General features: G+C 38.1%; 1 protein-coding gene and 1 non-coding gene across 2 annotated transcripts in view; both read left to right on the forward strand.

Annotated features, from left to right (window-relative positions):
- The window catches only part of LOC134794463 (sodium-dependent transporter bedraggled), a 51,733-nt gene that overhangs the window by 12,777 nt on the left and 17,162 nt on the right, over positions 1-21,794 (forward strand). The window contains exons 9-12 of the mRNA XM_063766280.1: positions 6,251-6,445; positions 11,442-11,666; positions 12,400-12,467; positions 12,934-13,060. Coding sequence (XP_063622350.1) covers positions 6,251-6,445; positions 11,442-11,666; positions 12,400-12,467; positions 12,934-13,060 — 615 coding nt within the window. The remainder of the gene's footprint in view (positions 1-6,250; positions 6,446-11,441; positions 11,667-12,399; positions 12,468-12,933; positions 13,061-21,794) is intronic.
- Positions 4,369-4,448, forward strand: Trnal-uag (transfer RNA leucine (anticodon UAG)). Its single transcript has one exon. It is a non-coding gene; the product is annotated as a tRNA-Leu (tRNA).

Raw genomic sequence — 21,794 nt, forward strand, 5'->3', positions numbered from 1 at the left:
CGGAAGACTGACAACACAGCGAAGTTGACGTTCACTGGTTGGCAGCCACCAGCAACCAGGTGGCCACGCAAATTGTCCCTGCTACTTTTGCAGTCTTACCTGTAAATGTGGGAAGATTCCTTTAACAAACATGTCTGTAAAATCTTTGGTTAGGTCCTGTCAGCAACCGTAACTATGTCAGTCTAGTCGGAGTTACAGTTTGGAAGACTGTCAACACAGCGAAGTTGACGCTTAGTGGCTATTAACCATTGTAGTCGGCCTCGCAAATTGTAGGTTTTCTTTAACAAACATACTAACTGTAAAATCTTTGGTAACGCGGACACTACGCCAGTCTAGTCGGAGTTACCTACTGTTTGGAAGACTGATAATACAGTAAAGCTGACGCTAAATGGTTGGCAGCCATTGCAGTCGGCCACGAAAATTGTACCTCAGTCTTTAGCAGTTTCGCCAGCAAATATGGTTTACTTATCTTTTAAAAAAATGCAAATAATTAATCCACAGAAAAAAGACAATTTTCCACTAAAAGCTAAAGTGAGTACAGTAACAAAAAACCTGCACGAAATGAAAATAAACAGCTCATTAACCGATAAGATTAACTAGATCAGTTAGAAGGACTTTTCACTAACCCTCAATGCAATAACGGCTGATTTCTTTATGCCGCTAATACAGGCTATTAGTGTAATGAATGATTTGGTGACTCACGTCCGGAATAGGAAGATAATACCTTTTCCTAGTCAGAAGGAAACATTGCTTTCCTTTGTATGTTTCTTCAGGAAATTGACAATATCTTATAATTACTGTATTCTATAAAAAAACCCGCATGTAATAGCGGTTTAGTTTTGTGTATCGGTAAGGATGTAACGTAAAACTCGGATGTATCGTCATTGTAAGTTGTGGGTGTGTCATTTATCAGTGCGTATTTCGTGCGAAAATGACGCAGACTGATGACGCTTTTGTACACGAGGTATAAATAATGATAAGCTGTTATTATAGCGGAACTTTAGATTATATTGTTGTTTAATTAGGGATTGTATTGTTTTAGCATCTTTTAACACGGTTGTTAAATTCCAGTTATCTTATGAATAATATTTCCGTAGTTTTTACGATACTTATTTGAGTTATTTCTTATTTATTATTCTGATATATGTATGAGTTATTAACAATTCACATGCGACTGTTCTATTGCAAAGACTAGTTTATTTATTCATCAACTAAATGTGATGCAAATAAACAAAAATAAAACGTAGATAGGTACTTAACTTGTCTCCGCAGTTCATGTTTTATATTAGTACAGTCACTTGCAATAATATGATACTCCGAAGGCCGCAATAATATGTGACATGCTCTTATGGGTCTACAAATAATATCTTAACAGGTATTTTTACGGCAAGTTTATAGTTTTTAATATTTCATACGGCGTTCAGTAAGGCTTGCATCTTTTAGTCTTGAACAATGCAAAATAACTATAATAACTCAAATTGTATTCCTAACAATATGCCGTAATTCTCTAAAACAAATACCAATATTTATGTATTACTTGTAGCTCAATTAGACACAGAGAAAAATGGCAGTAAACAACTGTACATTACACCGTGATACAAAACATAGAATATAAAATTACATTACCATTTCACAAAACACCTAATTATTTACGTCCATATACCAACCGAATCACAAAAGTAGCAACATTATATGACTTTAATATGATCTTAGTTCATTTCTCTTTCGCCAAACATTGCAGTTAAACGCATTTTCCACGGCTCGTCGCCTTCACAATATAAATATGTAGGAATAATGTAAACCTGTTTATGTAATGTATTATGCATGCGTTTTAATAGAGGTGCAGTGGTTAGTCATATCTGGTCATATGCTTATTTTGGTAGTAAAATCGGTGCCGAGGTCTAAAATTCTCGTTGTCTGACTGACAACGAGAATTTTACATATTTACATATAGACTACAATTTGAAATTTATATGGATATCCTTACTAACATTATAAATGCGAATGCATCCCTGTGTGTTTGTCTGTCCATCTGTCTGTCAGTTACCTCTTCACACTCAAACCGATTAGATAAATAAAGATAAGATTATAGGTTGAGTCCCGGAGAAGGACGTAGGACAGTTTTTTTTTTGCGGAAGTCATTGGTAGGATAAAGTTATATATAAAATTGTACGCTTTTACGGTGGTCTAGTGTTTCAACTGTTCCAAAGATATATATCTAAAGAGTTCATTAAAAAAAAGCAGAAAAATAAATATAGTTAACGGTATCCCTAATAAACGATATCACGTCATAAACACAGTCATAAGTATGCATTATTACAACACTGCTGTGCACGTATCGGGTTTGTAAGTCCCATTTAAGGAACCCCAAAGTCTCATCATTAGTCTTACAATGGAAACTGGGTTAATTTTGATGGCAGGTGTCGATGTTCAATTTGTTATACGCGGCATTTTTGACACGGATTATGTGCTAACCTCCTAAGGCAACAAGAAAAAAAAAACAAATTTAATTAAGTAGTTTTGATGCTAAGAGAGACACACGACGACACAGACAATGCATACATAGGTACATAGTATACATACGAACATAAACTAAAAATCATTAGGTATTTTGGTCGTGTAAAAATGTATATAAGTACTTTAATCTATTTGACATTGGAAATAAAATCACACCATCAATAATTACTTTTAAAAAGTTTTCTTTCATGACATATCTACGCGCTAGAAAATCAATATAATGCCTCATTAATTATGTTTGAACAATAGTTTCTAGGCGTGGACACGTGTACAATTATGTTTTATCCATATTATACGTCACTTAGATACTAGTATAGGTGATTCTCATTCGTTCTTTTCCATAGAACATAAACTGTTGTCTGTGTTGTCTCTAAATAAATCAAAACATAAACAGTAGAAACTTGACTAGACACTAGACAGTTCTACAATAAATAAATGTCACTTTCATAACTATTTTAGTCGCTTCAGTTTCAAAATATGCTAACAGTAATATTCAACGTATTGTATGTATATGTCTGTCATTAATTTTTTTATACCCGTGTCCGTTTAATGTTGTTTAACGTCCAATTATTCTCGGAATTTGTTTGACGCCGTAGGCGGCGTCCAGCGTCACATTTTATATTTTCGTACAATATGACGCTGTAGATACACTACGTGCGGTGTGTATTTGAAACTAGGGCCCAAGGGAAGGGAGGGTTTTTTTTATACCACGTCGGTGGCAAACAAGCATACGACTCGGTAAGCGGTCACCGTAGCCCACAGACAAGACATCCTCCAGACTGAGCACGGTAGTTTTACTCCATCTTCGAGTCGAAAGTGTCTTTGTGTGACGTCCGTGTCTTTGAACGGACCAATCACGGCACGGGACCTTTCTCACCTCGTCCCCCGCACCCCAGTATTTTTGGCAGCATCGGTTTCATGAATTAATTGCTCTAAACTCCGTCTAGAGGATTCCTAGTCAATGCCGTAGCCTATGGACGCCTGCAAATCCAGGGGTGTTACATGCGAGTTGCCGACACCTTAAAAACCTCGGCAGGGAGCTCATTCCACAGCCGGAGCGTAGTGCGAGCGTCGGGAGGGGTTTCCGTTGCGAAAAGTTGTAAATTATTGTATAGATTTACCATAAAACGTATCACTATCTATATTTTATGCTAATGCTAGCAAATATGCAACAATGTCGGAATACTTTTTCTCAGAGATCGCTATCAGTAGCTTTTGTAACCATGAGAAAGGCCAACACAATGTGCATCGAAATCATTCTGTCTTATGCAACTTGGATGCTACAGTAACCTTTTACTAAGTGTATTGCAGTTTGCAGGTCAACGTACATTTAAAAAGTGTTACTAATATTACTAGTATTAGTTTTATTACCGTTATGCCGATAACGGCGAAGAAAATGTTAATGTTGCAAATATTAAACCAACTCAACCCCTCCATATTTCACGTCTTATATCTAATGATGTGTGATGTGGCGAGGAAAATGTTACAAAATTACGAAATTTTACAACTATGAAAAAAATTAGAAACTAATGTATGTATGGGGAACGAAATTTTCCATTTCAAAAATGACACTTCCGCTATTTGTTGTCTAAACTTTTCTAGAAATTCCAAGGACATTTTGGAGGCTTGCCTCAAATTGCACAGGCAGCAGCAATAGTTGCTAAGCGGGCGAGGTGTTCAAAATGATCTTGTCGCGACTTTATTGTTAAGAGAATAAGAGCGCGTCAAGGTAATTTTGAACACCTCGTCCGCTTAGCAACTTCTGCTGCTGACTGCACATCTATAATAATATAATATCCATCCGCTGTTGCTATAAGTAATAGATGACCTATTTCGCGCGAGGTGCTAAGAGGCAGCGTGGCCGAGTGGTCTAAGGCGCTGGTTTTAGGCACCAGTCCGAAAGGGCGTGGGTTCGAATCCCACCGCTGTCAGAATTTTTGGCATTTTTAATTTTGTCAAATCCATGATTGAACTTGAACCTCGTGGCTTTCTTAAAATCATTATTGTAACCGCTTTAACATTAATGTTTATTAAACATCTAAAAAAAATACATTAGTGCTGTTTCCTCACATAGATAAATTAATTTGTTTCGGAGCGCTCACAAAATCTAAGGAAATACGCTAAAAAAAGAAAATCATGTTTTAGGTTTTCATTTCTTTTAAAATCAACAAAAGCCAGCAACAAATAAAAACAAGTTGAATTAATTGTAACGTCACAGAATGCGTCATACTGTATCTGCATAGCAACAAATCTTTTTGACGTTTCACAAAAATAAGCTTATTTGACTGGTTAACACATTCACTGCCAAGAACACGTACCTATGTGTGCTCATTTTGTACTGGGAACGGGTTAAGGGGTTAACGGGGGTTAAGGCATTATACTAACCTATATTATGTTGCTTAAAATACCTAAACATCCTTACACCTTTGTACTTTAAGGTGTTCATGCATGTTGGGTGTCATACTTTGTTATTTCATACAATACTCACTCATTTGGCTGTGTTGGTAATGAGTTTCATTTGTTCAATCAATTAATTTAATAGGCGCATCCTATCCTCGTAAGACCCAGCATATAAAGTTTTCATATTTTTAATTTGAACCTTATTCCATAAGTAAATTGGAACGAATGTCGTTTGTTCTAAAAAGCAATGAAACAAAAGAAATTGTACTTTATTTGGTTCATGAAAGGTTCAAATTAGATTGCACGATTATGTACATTGTAATGTACATTTAGTCTCAGGAGGCTATGGTAATTTATATACCGTGCTTAATAGGCAATAGGCATATCAAAACCCCAAGGTACAAATATGTTATACGTTTGTCATTTTTCTATGGGCTTATTTTTAGTTTTCATACATAAAATTAATACAAAACGTTGAATTTGCCAGATTGCTGTCGCAGACAACAACAAAGAATAGCATAATTAAAGGCGTTTTAGGCATGGCTATTTAAGTACAATGCCATCTACATATCTTTAACCCTCTCTAAGACATCACTAATAGATGGCCCTTTACTTTAATATGCATTTCTAAAATTGTAATAGAAAATAGAGGCCATATAGAGGCTTAGAGACATTACACTTTCAAATCAAGGGACGTAACAAACTATTTTTGTTTCACATCACCTATTCGGAAAAGGGCTTTTTCTTCCCTGCTAGGAGGGATCAAAGTGGCACTTTTCTTCCCTGCTAGGAGGGATGAAAGTAACACTTTTCTGTTCAAGCACACTATTTTTACATTTTTTTGCACATTACTTTTTTAGCTTAAATAATCTGTTTAAGCATCAGATTGTGCCAACACTTTCTTTTTTCTCATACTTAATGTGAAAAGCAGTATGTGTCACACAGTATCAAAATTATTACGTCTTGGGCGTACACTTGAATCCCTCAATACGCTCAGGATTCAATGTACGCCCTTGACGGAAATATATAATTTTGATCCCTTGTAACACAAACTACTATAACGCAAAAGTAATTTGTGCAATTAAAAGTCTTTCTGGGACAGATATTACAACGTATATCCCACACATTTTCCAACTGTTGCGAGACTAAGAACTAAGGTGGTGGTACTGGTGCTCGACGCGGTCCCAGTACATCTTCAAACTTAAGTCATTGTCAATAGAGGTGACAGCAGGGTGTCATCTATTGGGCATTAGCATGTCGAGCACTAGTACCACCACCTTATCTTGAAAATACAAAACTTATTTTTTTTGCTAATTTGACCTTTTATTTCCAGCTCTCACCAGCCTGGGCGGTCATCTTCTACTTCATACTCATCATGTTCGGAATAGCGCAGCAACTCGCCATATGGCACTGCGTGATAACCGGCATCATGGCTATCAACGCATCAGCTTTAAAAGTTTGGGAGACGACCATCACTTTCCTTAGCTGTGTGGTCGGACTTGCCGTTGGACTTGTGTTCACTACTGACGTAAGTTTATAAACTATATTGTATTATGTTCGGAATAGCGCAACTAACCATATGGCACTGCGTGATAACCGGCATCATGGCTATTAACGCGTCAGCTTTGAAAGTTTGGGAGACGACCATCACTTTCCTTAGCTGTGTGGTCGGACTTGGCGTTGGACTTGTGTTCACTACTGACGTAAGTTTATAAACTATATTGTATTATGTTCGGAAAAGCGCAACTAGCCATATGGCACTGCGTGATAACCGGCATCATGGCTATCAACGCGTCAGCTTTGAAAGTTTGGGAGACGACCATCACTTTCCTTAGCTGTGTGGTCGGACTTGGTGTTGGACTTGTCTTTACTACCGACGTAAGTCTAGAAACTTCTATATAATTATAAACCCTTATCATCAATTAAGACTTACATACAGTCAGCAGCAGAAGTTGCTAAGCGGGCGAGGTGTTCAAAATTATCTTGACACACTCTTATTCTCTTAACAATAAAGTCGCGTCAAGATCATTTTGAACACCTCGCCCGCTTAGCAACTTCTGCTGCTGAGTGTACAAAATATAAAAAAATGGCAAGTAATAAATCATTTAATTTCATTACAAATAGTTCGAGATTCGGAATTTATTCCGATGGGATTTTGATGATTAAATTTCATTGCACAGATAGTGATTAATTTTTAGGTCACACTTCTTAAGTGCTTGTGTGATCACTGCACATAACTAAATCGATAATCTAATGACGTGAATCAGTCTAGAACCTCAAAATAACCAATTATAAATCTCATTAATAACTAACGACAGAAACTATTATTTAACAATTTTACAGTTATGTTATTTCTTATTCTCTTTAACAGCATTGCTAATGATTTTAATCTTATATTAAAACAACTAGCTGTGCCCGCGGCTCCGCCCGCGTGGAATTCGGTCTGTGTCAGTAAGCGGCTAATTTCTAATCCTAATTTCTCTCCCTCACGCCTGGAGGCGGAACTTGAAGTAGGTAAAGTTGACAGATGGATATGCTAGAGGACTGTAGTCCAGATAAAATATTTTACAATTAGGTACCACTAAATAAAACTACACTCCAAAGTCAATAGTTTTTTCGCCCTTATTCAAATTTTACACGTGATTTAAACGACAGAGTAGGTAGTAGGTGTATATCGGACGATACAGTAAGCCGTAAGGTATACGCGCGCGAGCGAAAGCGAAGCGGCCTGCCTGTGGCTAGACCGCCACTAACCGTGGTCTTCTTCAGACTCCTGAGGAAGACACGTGCCCCTTGTAACCTCAATGCGTTGCGAGACTTTCGGGAATGATTCGATTGTTTTCGGGAATGCATGGTAATGCGTATAAAATGCGAGTCCCAAATCATTAGACTCCGCAAGCGACCAGTGCTGGATTAAGATACTTTGATGCCCTAAGCATTTCTAGACCATGGTGCCCCCTCTCTCTAGGGTCATTAAGATTACATTGAATTTTTTTGGTAAATTGAGTGACGTTCATTGCCGCATTACAGCTGAGAATGGAAATTAACCACATCATTTTATCACGACAATTGACAGTGCCGCAGCAGTAACGTTGCAACAGAGTACCTAATGCTGCTGCAGTCGCCACCCGAATGTCACCTTTATCACATCTTAGAAAGTCATTGAAAACGCGAGCGAAGCGAGCGCGAAAATTTTTCGATATAAAAACGCAATTTGATAGACAGTTGTACATTTTTACTTTTAGTATGGAAATCAGTCACATCATTTTATTACGAAAATTGACAGTGCTGCAGCAGTAACGTTGCAACAGAGTAATGCTGCTGCAGTCGCCATATATTAGAAAGTGATTAAAAACGCGAGCGAAGCGAGCGCGAAAATTATTCGATATAAAAACGCAATTTGATAGACTGTTGTACATTTTAATTTTTAGTATGGAAATCAGTCACATCATTTTATCACGAAAATTGACAGTGCTGCAGCAATAACGTTGCAACAGAGTAATGCTGCTGCAGTCGCTATATATTAGAAAGTGATTAAAAACGCGAGCCAAGCGAGCGCGAAAATTTTTCGATATAAAAACGCAATTTGATAGACAGTTGTACATTTTTACTTTTAGTATGGAAATCAGTCACATCATTTTATTACGAAAATTGTCAGTGCTGCAGCACTAACGTTGCAACAGAGTAATGCTGCTGCAGTCGCCATATATAAGAAAGTGATTAAAAACGCGAGCGAAGCGAGCGCGAAAATTTTTCGATATAAAAACGCAATTTGATAGACTGGTGTACATTTTAACTTTTAGTATGGAAATCAGTCACATCATTTTATCACGAAAATTGACAGTGCTGCAGCAATAACGTTGCAACAGAGTAATGCTGCTGCAGTCGCTATATATTAGAAAGTGATTAAAAACGCGAGCCAAGCGAGCGCGAAAATTTTTCGATATAAAAACGCAATTTGATAGACAGTTGTACATTTATACTTTTAGTATGGAAATCAGTCACATCATTTTATCCGGAAATTGACAGTGCTGCAGCAGTAACGTTGCAACAGAGTAATGCTGCTGCAGTCACCATATCTTAGAAAGTGATCGAAAATGCGAGCGAAGCGAGCGCGAAATTTTTTCAGTATAAATAGGCAATTTGATAGACAGTTGTACATTTTTACTTTTAGTATGGAAATCAGTCACATCATTTTATCACGAAAATTGACAGTGCTGCAGCAGCAACGTTGCAACAGAGTAATGTTGCTGCAGTCGCCATATCTTAGAAAGGTATTGAAACGCGAGCGAAGCGAGCGCGAGAATTTTTCGATATAAAAACGCAATTTGATAGACAGTTGTACATTTTTACTTTTAGTATGGAAATCAGTCACATCATTTTATCACGAAAATTGACAGTGCTGCAGCAGTAACGTTGCAACAGAGTAATGCTGCTGCAGTCGCTATATATTAGAAAGTGATTAAAAACGCGAGCGAAGCGAGCGCGAAAATTTTTCGATATAAAAACGCAATTTGATAGACAGTTGTACATTTTTACTTTTAGTATGGAAATCAGTCACATCATTTTATCACGAAAATTGACAGTGCTACAGCAATAACGTTGCAACAGAGTAATGCTGCTGCAGTCGCCATATCTTAGAAAGTTATTGAAAAAGCGAGCGAAGCGAGCGCAAAAATTTTTCGATATAAAAACGCAATTTGATAGACAGTTGTACATTTTTACTTTTAGTATGGAAATCAGTCACATCATTTTATCACGAAAATTGACAGTGCTACAGCAATAACGTTGCAACAGAGTAATGCTGCTGCAGTCGCCATATTTTAGAAAGTTATTGAAAAAGCGAGCGAAGCGAGCGCAAAAATTTTTCGATATAAAAACGCAATTTGATAGACAGTTGTACATTTTTACTTTTAGTATGGAAATCAGTCACATCATTTTATCCGGAAATTGACAATGCTGCAGCAGTAACGTTGCAACAGAGTAATGCTGCTGCAGTCGCCATATATTAGAAAGTGATTAAAAACGCGAGCGAAGAGAGCGCGAAAATTTTTCGATTTAAAAACGCAATTTGATAGACAGTTGTACATTTTTACTTTTAGTATGGTAATCAGTCATATCATTTTATCACGAAAATTGACAGTGCTACAGCACTAACGTTGCAACATAGTAATGCTGCTGCAGTCGCCATATCTTAGAAAGTAATAGAAAACGCGAGCGAAGCGAGCGCGAATATTTTTCGATATAAAAACCCAATTTGATAGACAGACAGTTGTACATTTTTACTTTTAGCATGGAAGTCAGTCACATAATTTTATCACGAAAATTGACAGTGCTGCAGCAGCAACGTTGCAACAGAGTAATGCTGCTGCAGTCGCCATATCTTAGAAAATTATTGAAAACGCGAGCGAAGCGAGCGCGAACCTTTTTCGTTATATTATTAATTTATTAAATCAACATAATTATTCAATTATTTTTGTTGATATCCGTGTCTTCTAAACTTAGAGTTAATTTGGCAAAATCTTTTGCTCGGTGGCTTATTCTTGTCACAACGTATTAAATTCAGCTCCATCTGTTAGTTTACCTGGGTACTCAATAGTGGTAGCACATATTTGAAAAAAGTTTGCCCCTCCTTCCTAAGTAGCGCCATAAGATTCAGGGGCAAACTTAAGTCAATCGAGTGTTGTGGCTACCCCCCCTTTTAGGGGTTGAATTTTTATAGCCTATAACCTGGCCGGGGATTTTCTCGACAGATTAGTAAAGTTTTCATCAAAATCCGTTCAGCCGTTTTCACGTGATGCGCGTTCAAATAAACAGACAAACAGATAAACAGATAAACAGACAAACAGACAAAAATTCTAAAAACTTTTGGAACGTGTTCTGTTATCGATTCTAAGTATCCCCAGCCAACTTTTTTTCAAATATCTTCCATGTACAGACTTTCGACCGTCTTCAGCTTTATTATAAGTATAGATTAGCCAACGCATCATACAGAAATGGCAATGACCTTAAATAATATGATCCAATTTTGTAGTTACATAAATCAATTGTAGCGAGAATTAGCAAATTAAGCAATAGAGCACTAGCTGTTGTGTTCGTGCTCTGTTGGCCGAATGAAATGTCAAGGTCATTTGGTTGCATGCTGTGAAGTTTTTATTATTTATAATAGTAGTAAATAAAGCTGCGAAAGGTTTCAATTGCGTTTTCCGAGCTTATAATTAGTTTAAAATTTATATTATCATCGCAAGCCTAGTGCACACTAGTTGTTATTTCATAGATAATTCATAATAAGAGCATATTTATAGAACTCTAAGTACAATTTGAATTGGGGTACTTTTTACAGAAAATTTGAATTTTTGCGCCTTTTTCTATTGACAATTTGGGTGTTTCAGTACCTATAATATGTACCTAGTTACATACGCAGACAGATACACAAGTAAAACTTATATAACACTCCTTTTTCGCGTTGAGGGCCTAGGTTTTATTATGTTTTAGTCTAAACGTGTCGTAATTCTTTTTTTCAGGCGGGTGTCCGTCTGGTCCACTTCATAGACTACGTGTGGGTCGGTTCGTGGGTGACGTGCGCCGTCCAGGTGGCCCTGACGGTGGGCGTGTTCGTGGTCCGCGGGCGGCCGTACTCCGCCGACAAGGTGGTCACCGCGCTGTACTCCGCGCGTACCAGGACCGAGACCGCTCTGGCCACCTTACTAAGCTTCACTTGGACCGTGGCTTTGCCCGTTCTTCTTTGTGTAAGTAAACCATGCATTAAATCGCACTTGGTCAGGCGTGGCTCACTCCGCGATTTCGTCGCGTCGCTACAAGTACATACGGCCCACACCAGTTTTGGTGTCTAGCAGTAGTGGTTGCCGCGCACCGTTACGGCTACGCCTGTTCGCCCTTGCGCCACCTTGCGGTCATTTTTGTCGCAATAGACGCGTTTTGTTAGAGTGAATCTTCTGTACTACTATTATTTATTGTGTGACTTGGTTGACTACATAGGCACATCGCCATGTGATGTAGAGGTTTTGTGTGACGTTCACCGCCAGTTTTGTGACGATTACCAACCGGTCATTAATGGTACACACTACACAGTTAAGTGAACCTAATGGTAAGCGTTTATGGTATGGACGCTTGCTTCTAAGAGTGTAACATAATGCGCGTCACTGTCCTCTTAAAAAAACATCTAATGGCTAAAGTATACGAGATTGACTTCACATTGACTTAGCTGAATAGTTATTTGGGATTTAAATATTTTATTTATTTATTTATTATTCAGGTAATTACAACACAATATCTAAACTTAATTACAAAAGTATCGGTAAACCAGTAAGGTTTGTCTCGATACTCCATCCGCGGTAGATTTTATACAATAATAGAATATCTTTAACAACAACTTAAGAAACTACTTACTTATTCATAACATGCTCAATTTAATCAATAATAACAAAAGTAAATATGTAATAAATTGTATTTCTATTTCAGGCTCTCAGTGTTATGGACTTCCGATGCGGGCAGCAGCGGCAGCTCTACAGCTGGAGGAAACCCGCGGGGTAAACATTACAATTTTTTGTGAATATCTCTTTTCTTCGAAGGGCATTAGTCAAATTTGCTCCCTTGTAAATAACTGTTATCAGTGCCGTCGCGTGGACTAATCTAGTTGGCGGGCGAAGTCATAACTGCGAGAACTTTTTTTCTTTCAATGTGTATTCCTGAGGTTATAAAATGGATTGGCTTCCGTAAGGTAGAGCCTCCTTAACGGCTCGGCCACGACATTATTCGACTGGCGACGGCGGCAGCGACAACCATAGGTGGGAACGAAAGGTGCGATCGCTGTGTCTCGCTCCAACCTACGGTTACCGCTGCCGCCGTCGCAAGTCGCGCAATGTCGTGGCCGAGCAGTAAGTGCGAGGCCGTGGGCGACAGGCTGCTTCGCCTACGCCTAGCTACGCTACTGACTGTTATGATATAGTGCTTTCTGAAATATGTCCTAGTCTTAAAATGTTTGTATGTGAACAGGTACTGGCCAGTGTGGGCTCGACAGACAGCGGTGGCTTTACAACAAGGAGCTCTACTCTGTGTTCCTGCCGCTGCCTTCGTGCAGACATGGAGATATATGAGCAAAGGACCGCCTGATATTTTAGACGTAAGCATTTTTACTTATATTTTGATATACCACATTGGTGGCAAACAAGCTTAAACCCGCCTAATGGAAGGCGGTAACCGCTGCCGTTGGACATCTGCAACCCTGGAGGTGTGACATGTACGTTATCGAACCTTTAGAGCAGCGGTCGGCAACCTTTTATCAGCCAAGGGCCACATAGTAGTTAGCGAAAATGGCGCGGGCCGCACTTTGTTAATATTTATGACTTTATCAGACATTATCTGTACAAAGATGTACATTTTCTGCAGCTATGCATGTGCACTTTGATCTGACCCAAAACAACATCTCCGTGCAAACGATGCATCTGTACTTTGCCCAAAAAGTAGAGCGTCATCTTGCACACGCATCGCAATTTCCCACTCAACCTAGCTGTAATTATTAATAAGATCAACATTCTGTATTCATTGTAATTTCTAACCTTGCAGTAAAAACTCGCTTCTTATATTTGACATCTTTTCGTTGGTGTTTCGGCACCTCTCCTTACATTTGACATAATTTGACATTCCTTGACAATTCATTGGCATTCGATATTGACATTCACTTTTTTCACTATCACTTGTTTCTTTTTTGTCAAGCGGTTGCTGCCGTTCCAATCTCCAGGTTCCCGTTCGGTATTTGTAGTATACGTACAAAATAATGACGAGTATGGGTATGCTGATGATTAATGATGTTCCGATGGTAATGTATTGGTATCGGTCATGAGAGGACATCTCTTCAAATCTGGATTGGGACTTAAGCAGTTGTATCTCACGATGAAGGTGTTGGTTTCATTATTGAATGTCATGTGAATGATTGATGTATTCAGTACATTATTTAGGGGGGATAATTCTAATAAGATATTATGAGGTTCTAAGTCAATAAGTGTTTTCTCGATATAATCTTTGTTGGCATATAGCATAAAAGTGTCACCTTTCAATACACAACCTTGACCGAGCTGAATCAGTCCGTTGTTATGAAGTGCTTTCGTCGCCAGGCCGTCTGGGCATAAAATGCGAACTAAGCATTCTTCGCAGCAGGCGAATAGCCATGTGTTTTGTTTATGCAATTTGTACCATCTGTCGGCGCAGGGTTTTGTTTCCGTGTGGCAATAGGAGTCATATTTCTTGTGATGATTTAGGATTTCTGTGTTACAAATAGATTTGCCTTGTTGTACGTCATAGATGGGATTGTTCAAGTGACATAATAACTTTTGTTCGTTCATTTGGAGGCATGTGTTGATGTCAGTGAGTTCCATTGGGATGAACGTGTCTTGATTAATGTTAAATGCAATTAGTTCGGTTCCGGGAATGACCTGTATGATGTTGTCACGTGATGCGTGTTGCGGGACACTTATTAATCGGTCAATTTCATATACTTCGTCGCTTAGTAAGGGGATTTTGACTTCCATTATAAGATATTGGTCGGTTATGCGAGCTTGAATTTTAAGTAACTTGTATAAGTTGCGTATATTGTCATGAATCTCAGGAAGGGCTAATTTGCTGGCTAGGTGGCGAGCTATTTTATTTAATTCAGTTTGCAATTGGTTTGGAGATAGAAGATGGACGTCGACTTGTCCGTGATACATATTAGTTAATGTATTTATAACGGTTTGCTGTATGTTTTTCAGATGTTGAAGGATTCCGTTCGCTGCCATAGAAGATGTCATAATGTACAATGCATTTTCGTGTTGAGTATAAACATGTGTTGATTCCGTTGATAATCTGTTTAGGTGCTCAGTAAGAATTTTAAATTGCTTGCTCATAGTATGTTCGTTGCGCTTTAATATATTGCCTTCAGCTTCGATTATGCTAGTCTGATTTTTTATTAGTTGTAGTAAATGTTGTTCGTTGTTTCGTGTCATTTGGATGTCATTTTCATATTTTTCGGCGAAACGTTGATCCAATACCCCAAATAGGGAGTTTGCAAGGTAACCCACTCCGTCAGCTAGCCCTCGCCTGTACCGAGGATTTTCCATAGGTTGATTTTTGAGTAACGTGTTGTAGTAGCGTAGTTCTCGCATGTCTTGGTCTAGCTGATTAACAATAATATGAAATTGTTCTAACATCTCGGGCCGTATCGAACGTTTAATCTGTGTCACATATCTATTCAACGCGTCTATATTTTGCCAGTAATTTGTCATGTTATAATATAGAACGATTTTCCAATCATCTTTGATTTCTTGCATGTCAGATATCCTGTCGAAATATAATGTTCGATCAGAGTCCAATGAAGTTATTTTGAAGGTTCTTGCATCGGCTTGAGTAACAGGAGTGAATAGTGTCATCATTAGCAATAGAGAGTAACATAAAAGTGACATCCAGGACGTCTTGCGGGATCTCGAGGAGGGGTTTGCATTGATAGAGGGGGGCGACGAGTGGTTATCGTTGTCATTTCTTGTATTGTCATTTGAATTAGTGATAAGTGGTACGAGTTGCACAATGGGCCGCTTCATGATGGCGTTTTCTGTTTTTAGGGTGACCACTCTCGTGTGTCCATCTTTTCCAGGGTGGGTGTCAATAACTCGGCCTAAAGCCCATCGTCCAACAGGTTGATTGCTTCGAATGCACACAATATCGTTCAACTGTAGATCGTCGGTTGGCTTCTGCCATTTATTTCTCGACTGTAATTGTTGTAAATATTCTCTAGACCAAACCAACCAAAAGTCACGGGTTATTTTTTGTACTAGTTGCCATCTCTTTCTTAGATCATAGTCCGAATCGATGGGTTCAGGGATTGTCAGGTGGGCGTCTCCCACGATTAGGAAGTGACCCGGTGTGAGGCACTTCAGATCTTCAATATTTTCAGTCAGGGGGCACAATGGTCTGGAGTTAAGACATGCTTCAATTTGGTGCAGCAAAGTCGAAAATTCCTCGTAAGTCAATTTTTGCTCCCCAATTACCCTTTTTAAATGGTATTTAGTACTTTTAACACTTGCCTCCCATAGGCCGCCTGCTGAAGGCCAAGCGGGGGCGTTAAAGTGCCAGGTTGTGCCCTTGTTTGCTTTAATGTCAACAAATCCTGTAAAATCTATTCCCGTGTGTAAGAAGGGGCGGGATGGTGTCACTCTCGGTCGAGGTAGGTCTGCCATAATTTGTTGTTGTTGTGCGGCGTTGAATCTCCGACACGTAACGCACTGGTGGAGATATTTTTTGACTGCTTGGTATCCCCCTACAATCCAGTATTTGTCGCGTAGGTGCACTAGGGTTAATTTAGGACCACCATGAAGGTTTTCTAAGTGTGCTCGTTTTACTAATAATTCTGTCAATCTGCTATTTTTTGCAATAATCATTGGATGTTTCGTGTAGTCATGGAGAGAGGAGTTGTTCAGCCTGCCTCCTACTCTCAGGACATCATTGTCATCTAAGAACGGATTGAGTTTTAAAATGTTACTTTTCGTACTGACAGTTTTGGTTGCACGTAACTTCCTTATTTCGTCGGGGAAGTCGTAGTGCTGAATATGCTTGACAATGACCTTTTCTGCAGTTAGTAACTCGGCCACTGTTAAGTAGAATAGCTTAGCTTTCATAGTCCGCATTCGTGTTATTGCAATAAAGCGCAAAATCCATGCTAAGACTCGAGTGATATGAGTCATGTTGCTATGTCGGCTTAGTAATTCCATTATTAGCGACGGTGGCTCTGATTGCACAACATTCGCTTGTTTTGGTTTGACTTCACAATCTGTCGCGGGTATCTTGTTGTCAAGCGAGGTTTTGTTAAAATTTTTTAACCATTCTGGACCTTGCCACCAAAGCGAGTGGGCTTTCAAGTTAGATACGCTAAGACCTCTTGTGGCGCAATCTGCGGCGTTATCTTCTGATTTGACGTGGTTCCAATGCGCGCTAGGAATAACGTCGAGCACTTGTTTGACTCTGTTGCTGACGAACGTTTTCCATTTCGTAGGGTCGCCCTTGAGCCAGCTTAGCGTAATCATAGAGTCTGACCATGCAAATGTGTTGTCAGGTAAGCACTCCCACTTAAGAGCTTGAATCACCTTTTTCATGAGTTGTGATAAAAGTACCGTGGCACAAAGTTCTAGTCGGGGCAAAGTCTGTTTTTGACTTTGACTTATGGGGGCTAATCGGGATTTAGCGGCGATAAGAGTTACGACGGGTTTGTTCTGCACGTCTGCCGTACGGACGTAGATGCAGCATGCGTAAGCCTTTTCTGACGAATCGCAAAATCCGTGTATCTCGAAATCGTGTGTCATGTCACCCAACCATCGTGGTATTTCTATGGTTTCTATGTCACGTATGTCAGTGGTAAATTTGTACCAATCATTTTGTACTTGTTCGGATACTGTATCATCCCAGTTGCAGTTAGATTGCCATATAGATTGAAACAGTATTTTAGCCTTTATTGTCAAGGGGGTCAGAAATCCTAAGGGGTCGTATATTTTTGAAATTTCCGATAGTATAATGCGTTTTGTAAGTTTCCCCTTGGGTTTGTCATTGAACGTGTTTTTAAACGAGAAAGTGTCACGTGCGGGATGCCATTGTAATCCGAGCGTTTTAGTCGCATGGGCATTGTTGAAATCGATGACGGTGGGACTAATGCTGTCGTCCGGGATATTTTCTAGCAATGCTTGCGTATTGCTCATCCACTTCCTTAAGGGGCCGGTATATGACGTTTTCGATTTAGACCTCACTTTGCAACCATAATTTGTTCAATAAATGTTTGATAATTGCATTAAATTACACGTAAATTTATTCACGAAGAAACCGAGTACCGACTCTTCATGCCATTATATTTTTAATTTGCTGTTATTCTCTACAAATCGACACTAAAAGTATCAAAAAATCAAAATATGGAGTTCCGTTTGAGACAGAAGCAAAACAATTTCGTCTTTGACAGTAATTGAATTATTGTATGATTTTGGAAGCTAGATAATTCAGCTACCAATTTATTATCAATTTATATTTTTACTCACAAAGACAACACAGAAATTCAATCTCAAATGTAAACTTGCGAACAATTTCCATACATTGACGACATCACTCAAAATTCTTCTTCAAGTCAGATGCCCGTTGGGGCTACACCGGAGCACACGTGTACTTCTTCAAATGAAAATGACAGCTTGATTTTCTTGCTTTTGACAATTATATTGACATTAAATCATATACGCACACGAGAAAGCATACCAGTAGATAAAATGTATTTCAAAAAATAGGGTACATAAATATCAGCTCGCGTCTCATTTAAATTTCATTTGCTGTTATTTACGGGCCATTATTGTTGAAAACCGCAGTAAACTATCTTAAAACAATACGATTACAGTCGAATTTAAGTATTATGTTCCTTCAAAACTCGCTTAAAATTAAAAAAGTTTAAAGACTCATCTTTACTGATTGGGATCAATTTTTATTATGCTGGTATCATTTTGCGTCATTTTAAAAACGTATTTGATTGACTTCTGTATGTCATTGAATTTTGATGACAACTGTAATCTTGTATTATATTATAGAACTTTTATATTAAAATATTGCCTATTAACAGGAAGAGTTATGTAATTCGTATAAGTAATACCTGAAAGTCTTGTACCTAGATCTGTAATACCATGGATTGCGACGAATAAATTATTATGATTATGCCGTTCGTTCCGTCTATATGTATAATGCGTGTACGTGCTGTTCTCTGAAAATCTTCAAGAAAAAATAACGGCTAGACCATGGACCTAGAATACTACGGACGTAGTTTTGCTAAGACAAAAACTGTGATTCCATCATCCACCAATTTCCTAGTATTTACGCGTGACACACACACATTGACAGTTATCTCAATGCCCTCATCCACCAATTTGCCGTCAGACGGATCGCAACGTCAGTGAAGTAAATTTGTCCAAGAAAAATGTAAAATATGCCGGCATGCGTAGTTAAATCCTGCAAGAATTGTACCGATCGAAAGAAAAAAATTGACGGAATTACTTTTCATAGCTAATTTTATCAATTATCACGGTATAGTACATAAAATCTCCATATTTCATTGTTTATAAATGCGAAACAGGAGTGTGACCAGTAAGTTGAATAGAGTAATTTCCCGAAAGTAGGGATATATAACTCTATGGGCTAGACCAGCACTAAGTACTAGCAAGTTTTTGCGGCTTTGGAGACCGAGATGAAGCTTACAGGCCAATAGCGTTGTGGCCTGGTTATTGTTATGTATACCTATGTATCGAATGTTTTATAAATTTACTATAAAAAGCAATGTTTTATTTCGATTAGGTCTACATTTTGTGCATATTGCATATCTGAAGTATTTTCGTACTAAACTTGAAACTTTCGTTGAAACTAAATAAAATAATTATTTCAAATGTACAGTCACCTGCAATTTATGTTACACAACGAAGGCCGCAAAAATATCTGACACGATCTTATTTGTAGAACCATGAGAGCATGTCACATATTTTTGCGGCCTTCGAAGAGTAGGTACCGTCATTACTCATTATCACCAACTTTGCCCGCTTTTTTTTTAAACACGAAGTTCTCAAAAAAAATCACATCATATGACTTTTTTTTGCTCAGCACGTCCATTGTGATCAAACGTATCAGTTTATGTGAAGAAAACATTTTTTTATCGTGTTTTTACCCATTTTTTTGCGTTTTAGAGGGCGAGCAAATAAAAAAATAAAATAAAAAGATATCCGGGGTTTTCGCCAACATTGCTCACTTCAATTTGGTATTCAAATACAGCTCGTATGATGATGATGTCTAAGGATCACTTAAAGGTTTTGGGCAATCCTACCATTCCCTGTTAATAACTTAGCGATAAGTGTAAAAACTTTTAAATAAATTTGCTGGGAAATGTTGCCTACCCGTTTTTGCCCATTTCCAAATAAGGCTCGCCTAAGCATTTTACAAAGGCTAGGGTTGTCACTTTTGAGAAACTCTGTTACAATAGTTTAATGACCAAAAATATGATTTTTGTTGTGTTTTCATTCGTTAACGGGATAAAACATCTAAATAAAGGATAATAAGACAAATTAAATACAGTATATATTTATAAACTTATTTTAGTGTACAAACATAACCTTCTTTTACTTGCGAAGTTGGGTAAATTAGATGAAAGTGACAACCCTAATCCGTTTTCGGTGGTGGGCAATGTTGGTATGGATGCCAAATTACCGGATTACTTTGCCCACCGCTAAAACTTTTGTGTATTTAGGCCTTATTAGTTTAAATCTCAATAGACATAATCTATTCTTCATGTGTTACACTGAAACCCGGAAATATTTGTCAAAGGGTTCTCAAATTTTTCTACTTGCATTGATTATTTATAAATTTTTTGCCCGACGAAATATACCCTATATTAGAAAACACGCTCAAAATTCCCAAGTCAAGTTATGCACAAGTTTGGCATATACTTTGTCAGAAATATAACCAATTTTCTACTAAAAACAGCAGGGTAGCCATAACTATTATCCATTTTTCTACATTAACGAATTTGTTTAAAATTGTCGTTTTGGGCAAAGTTTCCCTGGAGGCAAAGTTGGCGCTAATGACGTAACATATTATTGCAGGTGACTGTACATAAATGTTTCGGTGATTTTGAGATTATTTTCCAGGTTAGTTTACTAACAATCAAGTTATGCAGATACCGATTTCGTGAACGTATAAGTAGTAAGGTACCGCTATTGTTTAGCGATACCGATTATTTTTGAAGGTAAAACTATACCGGTTGAAATATAAAGATATTGAAATTACAGCAGGGACAACCATTTTTTATAGGTGTACCTAAACCATCATTGGCTGAGCGTTAGCAAAGGTCTCCGTTTCAGCTTGGGCAAAAATGCTTTTGTATGTTCTCCTTTGCAGATCACATTTCTCAACTGATTCTCGTGAAAATTTGTAAGCAGGTTCGATAGAACTATTCTGTTTCGCTTTATCCGCCAAAATGGAATTGCCACCCTGCTGAAACTTTATTTATTTAAATTCCTATTGAATGGATTTTGCACCTTATGAAAAACCGTATAGAGTAGTAGATAACATTTTACATCTGACTTAATGACATCTTGTTTTATTCGCTTTCATTGTACAAAACGCGTATCTCGACAAAGCAATATTAGGTAGTAAAACAGTCAACAATCAAATGAATTAAATAGGTACGTCACGTGTGACATGAACAGACAAGGAAAGCAAGATTAAATGCATTGTTTCTCTTTCATCTTTAAATGGAATGCTTTTACCCTCAAAGGAGGCTAGTGGTCAATACTAAACTAAAAGTCCAATCTTAAAAAAACATGATGGGTCACTGACCTGTCCCAGTAAAGTGAGGTAGTGTGCGTGAAGTGCGTTTGTGTGTGAAATGGGGTAAATTGACAGAATCTGATATTTTACCCACCGCTACCGTCGCCTTAAGTTAAATCCGGCTCCTTTAAGTATGCATATCAATTGATTTTGGATTTCTAGAGCCTGATCTAAATTGTCACTTCCTGTCAAAACGTCATCGACATAGATTTCGTTATTTATGACGTTTGCCGCTAAGGGGTATTTTTCTGCATCGTCGATGGCCAGTTGTTTTAGAGTCCTTAGGGCTAGAAATGGGGCAGCCTTTTGGCCGTATGTCACAGTTGTAAGTTGGTATTCTTTTAATGGCTGGTTCGGGTTATCTCGCCAGATGATTTTCTGGAGATGCTGATCTTTTTCGTGAACCAGGATCATTCTATACATTTTTTCACAGTCGGTAGTCATAACAAATTTGTATCGTCTCCATTGGAGAAGGAGTGTTTGCAAATCTTGGTGTA

The sequence above is a fragment of the Cydia splendana genome, chromosome 10 (assembly GCF_910591565.1).
Source record: "Cydia splendana chromosome 10, ilCydSple1.2, whole genome shotgun sequence".
Lineage (NCBI taxonomy): Eukaryota > Metazoa > Arthropoda > Insecta > Lepidoptera > Tortricidae > Cydia > Cydia splendana.